This window comes from Arachis duranensis, chromosome 7 (assembly GCF_000817695.3).
Source record: "Arachis duranensis cultivar V14167 chromosome 7, aradu.V14167.gnm2.J7QH, whole genome shotgun sequence".
In the NCBI taxonomy this organism is placed as follows: Eukaryota; Viridiplantae; Streptophyta; class Magnoliopsida; order Fabales; family Fabaceae; genus Arachis; species Arachis duranensis.
The window spans coordinates 5,775,391-5,787,829 of NC_029778.3; the positions used below are offsets into that span (position 1 = coordinate 5,775,391).

At 25.1% G+C, this 12,439-nt stretch overlaps 2 protein-coding genes across 2 annotated transcripts in view; one reads left to right on the forward strand and one right to left on the reverse strand.

The window, feature by feature from the left end:
* LOC107496738 (L-ascorbate oxidase-like) overlaps positions 1-3,160 on the forward strand; it is a 4,666-nt gene extending 1,506 nt beyond the window's left edge. The window contains exons 4-5 of the mRNA XM_016118068.3: positions 823-1,026; positions 2,051-3,160. Of these exons, the coding sequence (XP_015973554.1) occupies positions 823-1,026; positions 2,051-3,031 (1,185 nt within the window). The 3' untranslated portion in view covers positions 3,032-3,160. The remainder of the gene's footprint in view (positions 1-822; positions 1,027-2,050) is intronic.
* Positions 3,161-6,714: 3,554 nt separating this feature from the next.
* Positions 6,715-9,382, reverse strand: LOC107496708 (AP-1 complex subunit sigma-2-like). The gene is made up of 7 exons (XM_052251458.1): positions 9,374-9,382; positions 9,224-9,276; positions 8,842-8,916; positions 8,626-8,734; positions 7,743-7,778; positions 7,260-7,346; positions 6,715-6,807 (listed from the first exon to the last, which is right to left on the reverse strand). The coding sequence occupies exons 1-7, from the start codon at positions 9,380-9,382 to the stop codon at positions 6,736-6,738; spliced, it is 441 nt and encodes a 146-aa protein (XP_052107418.1). The 3' UTR covers positions 6,715-6,735.
* Positions 9,383-12,439: the final 3,057 nt, after the last annotated feature.

Genomic DNA, 12,439 nt, shown 5'->3' on the forward strand with positions numbered 1-12,439 from the left:
CAAATGCATTGCAAATCAAAATCTAACACGAGATATGCTTAAAGGTGTAGTTAGGAATACTAACATGAAGAATAAAAGCATAAATGTTCTTTCTAATATATAGTACAATTTAAAGAATATTTAGAGTAAAGTATATTTTGTCTTTGAAATTTGTCAAAAATTTAAAAAATATTCTAAATTTTATATTATTTTAATTTTATTCTAACAAAATTTTATTTACAAAAAAATATTCCTACTAACTAATTTTTCAAGAACTTTAAAATCATTATTGCTAATTGATTCTAAACTTTTTATAAATTTAGCTATTAAGAATATAATTGATATAAATTAAAAAATTTTGGACAAAATTAAAATAATTTTAGAAGTATTTCTAAAATTTTTGACAAATTTCAGGAATAAAAATATACTTTATCCAAATATTTATAGATCAAATATTCTTAAACCATTTTTCATATTATTAATGTGCTAAAAATCCATATAAATGTACTAGCAACTACTATTCTTTATATGCCAATGAGTTATAGTTCAAATGGCATATTCTCCCCATGCTCACTTAAAATATATATCTATTTATCTAAGCAGATTTAAAACCTACTATCTCGCAAGTGGTATGAGATATTTTTTAACTAGTACATTTTAAAATTAATTACTTTTGATATAACGTAATAATATATAATTATATATATATATATGTCAAACACATATTGTATTATTATTATTATTATTATTATTATTATTATTATTATTATTATTATTATTGATGTTGTTGTTAATAAGTTAATGCTAATAACTAATAACATTATTTCGCTATTATTGTTTCAGTCTTTGTTGATTAATGGGAGAGGACAATATAATTGTTCCATGGCAGCTAATACTATGAATAATAATGCGACGTTACCCCAATGCAAATTTAGAACAAGTGATGAAGAGTGTGCACCACAGATTCTCCATGTTCATCCAAACAAGACCTACAGAATCAGAATTGCTAGCACCACTTCCTTATCTTCTCTCAATTTCGCCATTTCAGTAAGTTCGTTACTATATTGATTATTATATAAGTTCCAATTTAGTTAAGAGTTTAACTTTGATGCATGAATACAACTGTCTAATTATATCTGTTCTTTTAAATGACTATTTACGCATTTAATCTAAAATATAGCGTAATTAGATGCACGTCTAAAATTTTTTTACACTTCACACTATATCAAAAACATTTTTTTAATTAATTAATAATTTATGTATGTCTCATTGAAAAGGCATAATGGTGGATTTTAATGAGTTCATATATATATATATGAATTAATTAAAGGAAGAATAATTAGGGTCTAGTTGATAAAGGTATATATAATAAAGCACAAAAGGTCAAGAAAGAATGAAAAGAAGCTATAGCATAGGAAAATGATAGATCAATATTTATGTATACCCATTTTAATGAATTGAAAAAAAGAAAACTTCAATTGGGTGTGCTAATAAGTTAAATCAAACATGTTTTTTCAAGTAGAATTAAATATGGATTTGTTAGTACAGTGATCCATATAGTAATACTCTTTGGTGATTAGTGGAAGTAGGGCTTTTTAATAATTAAATTATTAGTGTTAATTAGTTTAGAAAAGGCTTTGGATTTGAGCAAGTTGAATTGGTCATAACCTAATTTATTTTTAGTCGAGTATAAATAAATAAATAACTTAATATAAAATATTGAATAAATATAAAAGTTAATTTTTAGTTAGTTAACTTTAGTTATTGTTTTATTGCAAAATTATTTTTTTAACTCTAATATAATGTTTGAGTTAAGATTTTAGATTTAAAGTTTAAAAATTATGATAAAAAATTTTAAATAAAAAATTAATTATATTGACTAAAAAAATTAGCTTTTTAATTTAACTTTGTAATATAAGTCAATATAGTATTAGAGATAACATATGTTTATTTAACTTAGTCTTTTTAAAGCAAGTCTCCAAATCATAGAACACGTACTCAATTTCTCATTTCTTAATTATATATTTGTCCTAATTATTATTTTTCTTCAATTTGTGCATAATTATTGTAGAATCACAAAATGGTGGTGGTGGAAGCTGATGGGAACTATGTTGATCCCTTTGAAGTTGATGACATAGACATATACTCAGGAGAGAGCTATTCAATCCTCATAACCACAAATCAAAACCCTAACAACAATTATTGGATCTCAATTGGTGTTAGAGGAAGAAAACCTAACACCCCACAAGCCCTAACAATCCTAAACTACCAAAAAGCATCTATTTCTTCCTCTAATATTATTATCCCTAATTCTCCACCACCAATCACACCCCAATGGAATGATTTTAACCGTAGCAAGGCATTCACTAACAAAATCCATGCCCTAATGGGTTCCCCTAAGCCTCCAACTCACTATGATCATAGGCTTCTACTTCTCAACACACAAAACCTAATTGATGGCTACACTAAATGGGCAATTAACAACATTTCCCTAGTGTTGCCACAAACTCCTTACTTGGGTTCCATTAAATTCAAGATAAATGCTGCGTTCGATCGTAGACACCCGTCTGAGAATTTTTCTAATGGTTATGATATTTTTAGCCCGCCGATAAACCCTAATGCAAATTTTGGAAATAGGGTTTATATGTTTAATATGAACCAAGTTGTTGATGTGATACTCCAAAATGCAAATGTGTTATCCGGAAAGAACAGTGATATTCACCCTTGGCACTTGCATGGACATGATTTTTGGGTATTAGGGTATGGAGATGGAAAATTCAAACAAGGTTATGATGAGAAAAATTTTAACCTAAAAAATCCGCCACTAAAAAACACGGCGGCCGTCTTCCCTTATGGGTGGACTGCTTTGAGGTTTAGGGCAAATAACCCTGGAGTTTGGTTCTTCCATTGCCACATTGAAGCTCATTTGCATATGGGAATGGGTGTGATCTTTGCTGAGGGCGTTCAACTTGTGAAGGGCATACCTAAGCAAGCTCTAGCATGTGGCCTTACTAAGAAGATAATAATGTCCTTCAACACAACTAATAATTAGTTTGAACCTAGGCACTCTAATTGTATATGCCCTAGCCCTAATTAATTTCTTGTTAATCTTATTGTTACAATATATAAATACTATATCAATATACTAGCACTAATGTTTCAATTTCTATGATATTTCGGTTGGTATCATTTCACATTATAGTTTTACCTTCATCAAGACATCAACCTTTTAAGGATCACATTAAGTTCAAATTTTATTAGAATTAGTATTCTAAAAATTAAAGATGTAAACTAATTTAATATTTATAAAAAAAATGGATTAGTTTGAGACAAAATTTTCTAACGAACTATTCATTTTGGATAGTTTTGTCAAACTAATTTAATTTTTAATAGGTGTTGAATTAATGTATGTTTTTTTTTTGTCCACGGTATTTTTCAACCCGACAGGTCAAGCATTAATCCGTCGCAAATTTGAGCTCCATTTAAGAGTCTGCTGTCAGCCAATAGGTTGCTGCATGCACAAGGCGGGATTCGAACCGCAACACTTGCTTAGCAACAACGTTTTTGTAATTTTTATAAGCCTTTGCTTTTTATTCAAATGAGAAAAAGTGTAATGGGCCTAGCCCAATTAGCAGAAATATAGTTAACATTTAGTAGAAGCAGTATAGATTATGGAGTCAGGCCCAGTTGGAATTAAAACAAAAAACAAAAAGAAATAGTATACATTATATAGAGTTTGGAGTTTGGACTTGTAATGAAATTAGCATGACCGAAAAAACAATAAAATTTTAAAAAATAAAAATTAATTAATATGTAAAAAACTCAATAACCAAATTAATTGTTATCTCGTTATTCTTACCAACCTCTTCTTATTAAGCATACATAAGAAAATGTTAACAAGTTGTTGTTTGTGTTTCTACTTTGGGAATAGGGTGGTGGACTACCTCGTGCTAGGGTAGTAATCTAATCTATGTTGTGTTTTATACCTGCAATTTTCTACGCCTGGGATATACATGGTCTGGTCCGATCAATCTGGACCTGAATATTTTAAGGGTTAATTTAGTGTAATTTTATTAAATTTATGATCGGATAAAAATCTAAAAAATAGATTCAGTCATTATTTAAAGTTGAGTTTGGATTAAGACAAACCCAACTTCACATGACCGATGTGTATTCTAAGAGAACTAAAAAAAATATGTTTTAAATTAATTTCAATATTATATTATATTAATTATAAGTTTATTGTTTTATATTTAATCATAATTGTTGAATTAGAAAATAGATCAAAGAAGCATCAAATTAGAATTTATGAACAAATTTAAATTCAAATATAAATATCAATTTCTCAGTAACAATTTTTTTTTTTATAAATAAGTGCATCATATATAAATTTTTTTATAAATTATTGTTAAAGCTTTAACCTAGTTTTCATCCGATTTAAATTCGATATAATTGTAGCTCGAAAATGTTTAGATTTCATTAGGTCTAAGACTGAATTAGAATTTAAAAAAGAGACCTAATATATATTTAAAATTGAGTCTAAATTAGGACAAATCCGATTTTACTCGACCCATATACACTCCTAATGATAAAGATTAATATTGAGTGAAGAATAAAAATTATACTTTTTTAAATTAAAAAAAATTATGAAATAGAGATATCATGTGCAATACATACTTCTTTAAAAAATTCGTTTCAATCTTCATTCTTTATCCAATTTTATTCTTCATCAAAGAAATCCTCCTAAATACAGTCACCAAAAACAAAGAAATTAAAATATTAAATATGATACACTAAATTTGGAATCATCGTATCAAAAGAATTAATAAAAAACGTTGCACATATACAATAATCAGTCCTCTATATATTCAAGTCCAACATGAAATTCCAATTGTCATGAAAATAAAATATATAAACATATCTTAAACAAGTGTCGAGAGTTCGAATTTTGGTTTGTATATGCAGTAATTTATTGGATAACAATAAATTCTTAAATAGAATTTAGTATTACGGCAGATTAATTCTTAACATGTCTCAGATCAAGTGATGTCGTAAAAAACCAATATATATATTCACTAAGATTTCTTTTTTTGGTTGTACATCTGAATCTAAAACCTAAAACACTAAAACATTCAAAAAAAAAAATATCTAGCACCTAAAATGTCCTAAAAGAACTTGTATCCTTTCATCTTTTCTTGCTTGCCCCAATCCTCTTCTCCTTCACACATGGTGGGTCCAATTTTATTTGTTTATATATAATCCCATTGCCCCTACAATTAAGGTAACCCATCTTAGGTCTCAGCAGTTTCTAGACAATTCGTTACCCTTCATCTTCAAATGTAGCTATCATTTATGTATCTGTGGTTTTACTTTATCCATAGTTTTAAGGTCTTTTCATAAGGTAATGTCTGTGTATGTATGTAACCTTTATTGTTTATTTTATTTCATAGGTTTTGAATGGTTCAAATATATCCTTAAAAGTGCATCACATAATTTGTTGAATTCTATTTGTTTTTACTTGGCATCAAGTTACATGCAATGTTCATAAAAAGTAGTTCAATATTTTATGGAGTGTGTGTCCTATGCTTTTTAAATGCTTATGGGCCTAATGGGTTTACAACCCCCCACTACTCATAATGGGCCCATTATGGGACCACTTCATTTATCAATAGAATAGCAAGATATAATGGGCCCACATGACAAATGAGCCCGTTGACCACTAAGGTCCAAAAACCTAGATAATGACTTTTTGAGGGTTGACCAAAATGAAAATTTATATTTTGAGGATAATAAAATTTGGGATTTGGAACCATCTTGTCAAATAGTAAGATGATGTATCCGCTTAAATTTACCGTGAATTAATTTTTGATTTGTCGTGTTGAGAATATTATGGAAAACAAAAAATAAATTAAAATTTGATTGTATTTATTATTTAGAGTGTAAAAGACAATAACTAAATTATTAATGAGAAAATAAGTAATTTCATATTTAATTAAAAGAAGTTATTCAGATAAAGACGTTTAAAACGTCTTTTTTTAAAGATATTTTTCAGTAATTAAAATTTAACATATATAATCGATTAAATCATATTATTTTTGTCAAAATTAGGTTAGACAAATTGATATATAATAGAAGTATTTTAGTCATTTTTTATAATAGGATATTGTAGTTATTTTCTATAAAAAATAATATTAATTTAGACCAGTTCAAGATTTAATTTACCATTTTTCCGTCAAATCAATTTGTTTAGCCTAATTTTAACAAAAATAACACGATTTAATCAATTATATGTGTTAAATTTTAATTATTAAAAACATCTTTATAAAAAAACATTTTCGACGTCTTTATCTGAATGACTCCCTTAATTAAATACAGATATACACATAAGATGATAATATAATTTAAAATATTTTTTAATTAATCGTCTAAATTTATATTTTATTCTCTAAAATATAACACACACTTTAGAAGATCTAATACTAAAATTAATATAAAACTGACTATTTTCTGTTCAATAAAGCTAGAATAAGATTATTAAAATCAAAAGAAAAAATTGAAAAGAGATACATGTCTTCAATGATATAAACAATAAGTCATATTTCAGTATTTGGAGTACATGAAATTAACCTAGGATACAGGGCTTTGTCAAAAAATCTTTAAGGCAATAAGAGAGAAAAGTATCACTTGATTGAAATTTTATTTGCAGTATATAAGCTAATTATTGTAACATGATATAATTCACTATGAATCTCTCTCTCACTTGGTGGCTTGAGCAATTATGCTACTCAATGAACTAGCCTCCTCTTTAGCAGCTTCCAATAATTCCTCCTGCAAAAATCATATACTATAAGATCAGTATTTTATCAGTATTTCCATTCATATTATTATAATTAAATAAATAAAAGTTTAATTATTTTATTAATCCTTATGATTTTTTTAAATTTTTAATTAAATTTTTATATTTTTTAATTGAATTTATACACTACTTTTAATTTTATAATTAAGTCCTTTTCATATAAAAAAGCATTTAAAATTAACAAAATATTTCTTTTAAAATACATGCAGTCAAAGATCTAGTTAAATTTTTAATTATGAATACCTTTACTTTGTAAAAAATATTCAGTTAATTCTAATATTTTTTATACTACGAAAGATCTAATTATAAAATTAAAACAGTGTAAAGACCTAATTAAAAAAATATATATATATAAAAATCTAATTAAAAATTTGATAAAACTTTAGGGATTAATAGACTAATTAAACCATAAATAAATAAATACCTGTGCAGCTATGAGTCTGAGTGTAGTTCTCTTGCTAGTTTCTTGCATCTCTCCAGCAAGCAAAATTTCATCCAAAATAAAATATGCCTGCTTAAGATCAACCTTACACAGATTAGCCTTTTAATTAATGATTGAAGCTTAATTAGTTCAATATGATCACAATAGATTATTTGATTTGTTTTCTTTGAAATTTCTTTAGTAATCAATGACAGAAATACATAAATACTAAGATATAAAGGTATATCATCCAGAAGACACATACAAAAACAAACAAAATGTCTTTATTTTAAAATAAAATTATTTGTCTAATAATTTTTATCTTATTTCTTTTTTTTTTTGACTTAAAACACTTATTAAACAACACCTATAAAATACTTAAATGTAATTTGACCATTTACATGATTATATGAAAATGTATATTTCACATTCTAGTTTAGTAAAGAAAACTAGAGATAATAATGTTTATGAGAAACAACGAATTACCTTATGGAAGTTAAAGATCAAATCCAATTCACAAACCTGATAAAAAGAAGAAGAAAAAAAAAGTATAAGAGGAACTCATTATTTTTTTTGGTTCATATAGTTTTATCACATTTGTAATTAGGTCTTTATATTTTTTTCTTTTAATTAAATTCTTATATTACTTTTAATTTTATAATTAGGTCCTTCTTAATGTAAAAAATGTTAGAGCTAATTAAATATTTCTTCACAAATTAAAAGTATTTATTAAATAGACTATGCTACGTGTACACAAAATCAGTCATCAAAATCAACTATCAGTATAAAAATACATGCTAGAATACAAATACACATTGAAAATAAATTAAATCACACATGTATTTATACGCAATATATTAGTGGCTGATTTTAGTGTACGAATAGCATTTTTGTTATTAAATTCTTATTTTATTTTTATTTGTTATCTCATTTTTTTTTTAGAAACAAAATTTTTTATACTTATCTTTTTCTAAATTAGTTATGTTTATTTTTTTCTAACAGACTCATTTAGAAATTCTAGTTGTTTTAACTTATTTTAAAATTTAAAATCAGTTTAGTAATTAGTATAAATAGATAGTATTAATTTTCCATAATACAATAATAATACACAATAAAAATTCTTCTTTTTTTTTATTCTTTTACAATTTTATTAATATTCATAATTAAAAATCTAATTAAATATAATATTATGTTAATTTTAACAATTTTATATAAAAAATTTAATTATAAAATTAAAAATAATTTAAGAATTTAATTAAAAAATATAAAAATTTAACTAAAAATTCGATAAAATTATAAACATCAACGGAATAATTAAACTTGTATAATTTGTTAAGAAAGTTGAGAATTAAATAACTTTGAAACTCACACTGCCAAAATAGCGATCCAATGTCTCAACATAGTGATGAATAATGGAGAGTGTCTCCAATTCATTGTCATCTTGATCATTGCATATGCAAAAATAAAGGCTAGCATATCTGAATAACCAATTAAACAACATTCAAAATCAACTGAAACAATATTTCAAAAAAAATCTCAAAATTAGAAATAAATTTTAGTGTTATTTGAATATTCTCAGTCACACCTTTTATAAACAACTTTAAATCCCCTCCATTCTACGAAATTGCACAGTTTCGGACCTCGTGAGAGAATCTCACTGCTTAACTCTCGAATTACCAAAAAAAAAAAAAACAGTTTCAAGAATTTAAATTTGTAATTGAGAAGAGAAATTTTAAATTTCAATGTAAAACTTGTATGTCACAATTTTAATTTACCACAATTTAAACTCTAATTCCCAAATGATGATACAGTTCAAGATCAAATAACTTGAATAAACAAACAAAAAAATGTGACCCTCTTCTATAAAATATATAATATATTATAATAATGAATTAAAATGTAAAATTTTGTATGCAATTAAGTAGACAAATACCTTGGATCTTTCTTTTTGAGAGTATGGAGAATACCATTTTGTAAGCCTTACTTTTCCTTGTCTACTTATAAGAAGCACAAAGTGAATCTGAAAAAAAAAATTACAAAAAATAAAAGAAATCAAACCCTTGTTATGAGAAATGGATATTAAGATTAATTTAAAAATATAATAAAAATTGAAAAACATGTACCATGACGTTTAATTGTTTGATTTGGTTTTAGTTATGGTGAAAGGGATAGTGGTGTTGTTTTTTCAGATCTATGAGAACTGAAACTTTTGGAGTTTTGGTTAATTTCAATGGTCAAACAAAAACTTCAGTTTCATTGAATTTCGCACAAACACAACAAACACAACCATTTGTGTGACTGTTCTAAAAGAAAATCAGCCAAAATCAATCATAACTTGTCTTATTTAGTATTCATTAACTGTTGCGACAATAATAAATACTAAATAAAGTAAATTCTGACTGTTTTTTTTTGTCTATTTAATATTACTCATAAATTATATGGAGGGAAAAATCTCCCTTGTCCATGTCTTAATTAATAGATTGTGGCAGGATGATTAAGACAACAATGTGGCAGATTTTCGTGTTATCTAATCGTTTATTTTGTCTTTTTTTATTTTATATAAATCTTACTTCATTGCTATTATTTCCACTCTAATTTGTCTCTTACTTATAATTTTTAAAATTTATTTTTTAATTATATATATATATCCCCACTTTGCAAGTATAAATTGTATTATTATTATTTGTCACAAAAAAAAAAATTGTATTATTATTTTTAAAGAGAATAGATTTTATAATTTTCGCTCTCCTACTAAATCGTTACACTCTAGTAATTTTTTGAAAAACTAATTTCTAGATAAATTTCTGTAGAGTATTTGAATTTAAATATGGGTCTAAAATCTAAATCCCACTGTCCTATAGCAGCACTTATTGAGCAATTTAATCTACTAAATAGAAAATACACCACAGGCATAACAGTTTATTTATGTATAAAACATAAAATCCACTATCATACCTTTAATCATTTATATAAATAAAAGAGGTCTAATATGTAATAAAAATATTGTGCCTTCCAAACAATTTATATACGTTATTTATCCTACAAAATATTAAATATTGTGAATAAATTATCATATACATATTTTTTATATTAATCAAAATAATAAAATATTTTAATCTTTTAATTAGTGCATTAAATTTCTTAACTGTACCCTACATCAATAATTGAATGGAAAGCAAAAACTTGTTATAATTTTCAAGATCCTGATATTTCTATATATAAGTGTAATGTTACAGATGTTATTAAAATAAAAAGACAACACTTGCCATGGAACCACAATTATACAATGTTGCTTATTATTATATGATGATGATTTCAATTATATATATATGATGCATCAAACAAGTTCAATTTGAATGGTGGAGGAATATTCTCGGGAAATTTGTTAAGGAAAGATATCAAAATATTATTTCATAAAAGGCAAAATATTTATTTCAAATCATAATACTTAATAATTTTTTATTATGAACAGTATTTGTTATTTATTTCCTTAAATATTTTTTTTTGAAATTTGTATAATAAAATATAAAATATTTAGTACAGAACATTAAATAATTTTTTCAACTGATATACATATTCTTGAAATAGAAACAAAGTTAGTATAAGATTTTTAATTTCTTCTTGTTATTTTTATGTCACTGATGAAATATAAAGAAATAAAAAAATTTGTAGAAATTATTTTATATATTTATTGTTACGCTATATTGTCTTTTCTATTACTATTTTTTTCACATAAATAAATAGTTATTTTAACCTTCAAAAGATTTTGATTTTGCAAAATAGATTCTGGCATTTATTTTTGATAAAATAAACTCCAAATATCTACTTCGTTTGGTAAAATAACCTAATTATTCAGAATAATAAATTAAGAATTAGACTTTTTTTTATCAAATTTAGTATATATTTAAAAATTTATTTTGTCAAAAATAAACAAAAAAATTATTTATCAAATCAAAATATTTTAAATATCAAAATAATTATTTATTTTTTAACAAATACAGACAAATTCAATTGAAATTGGTTATTGTTACTCCATATTCTTTTTCTATGTTAATATTTTTTTGATTAAAGCATTGTTTTTGTCCCCATCGTTTAGGATAAGTCCTATTTGTATTCCTAACGTTTAAATCGTCCTATTTATATTCATAACGTTTATAAAAGTGATTCAATGTTATCCTACTATCAATTATACTAACAAATCAGATTATATTTTTCAATTATCCTTACTTAGATGTATTTATTTTCAATTAGGTCTTACTTGGATGTGTTTGATTTTAATATTATACCCATTATTTGTGTTTAGATTCAATTATGTTCCTAGAAAAGTGAATTATGTAAATGTTGTAGGAATTAGTTTCAACTTTTGATGAGCTATTTTTCGGAGTGGATCATTAATTCTATCATAGACATTTGTATTCTAACTTTAAGAAGAGATTTTTAAAACTCAAACTAAAGCGTTCATGATGTGTAATTGACGGCAGGATAACATTGAATCACTTTTACAAACGTTAGGGACACAAATAGGACGGTTTAAACGTTAGAGACACAAATAGAATTTACCCAAAATGTTAGGAACAAAAACAATACTTTACTCTATTTTTTATATATATAAAGCAAAATTCAAACTTTTAACGCTTATTAAAATTGGTTCACTCAACTTAGTTATTATTACTCTATACCCTTTACTCTATACCCTTGTATAATGGCTATAGACTCCAAATAATTAGTGGTAAGTAGAGGTAGAAACAGGTTAGGTCATACCAGACTTTATTTTTAATAGGCTTGACTTGTCATGTAGTCAATTAGTCTAAGTCTGACTTGCAGTTTGCAATAAATTTTTTTTAAAGTATTAAACTTGACCTGTTATTTAGCCTGATCTGTCCTGAAATCTGTTAAAAAGTCTGATAAATTTTTTTTATAAAAATAAAAATATTATTTAAAAAAGACTAATTAGTGAGCTTGGGTCTGACTTATTAATATAATAAGACTTTTATAAAAATCTGAGTTTGTGCCTATTTTATAACAGGTCAGGCTAAATACAAGTCAGGCTACAGACCCTAACAAACCGCTTGGCCTTTTTTCACCCCTAGTGGCAAGAAGCAACAAAATTACTAAGCATAATATTTATCTATTTGTTGCTCTTCTATTTTAAAGATTAATTAGGGGTGAATACGGGTGGATTA

Coding starts and splice junctions, on each gene's coding strand:
- LOC107496708 (XM_052251458.1), bottom strand. Junction 8,735..8,841: donor TTTAAAGTTGTTTATAAAAG/GTGTGACTGAGA, acceptor TTGGTTATTCAG/ATATGCTAGCCTTTATTTTT. Junction 7,347..7,742: donor TGATCTTTAACTTCCATAAG/GTAATTCGTTGT, acceptor GATCTTAAGCAG/GCATATTTTATTTTGGATGA.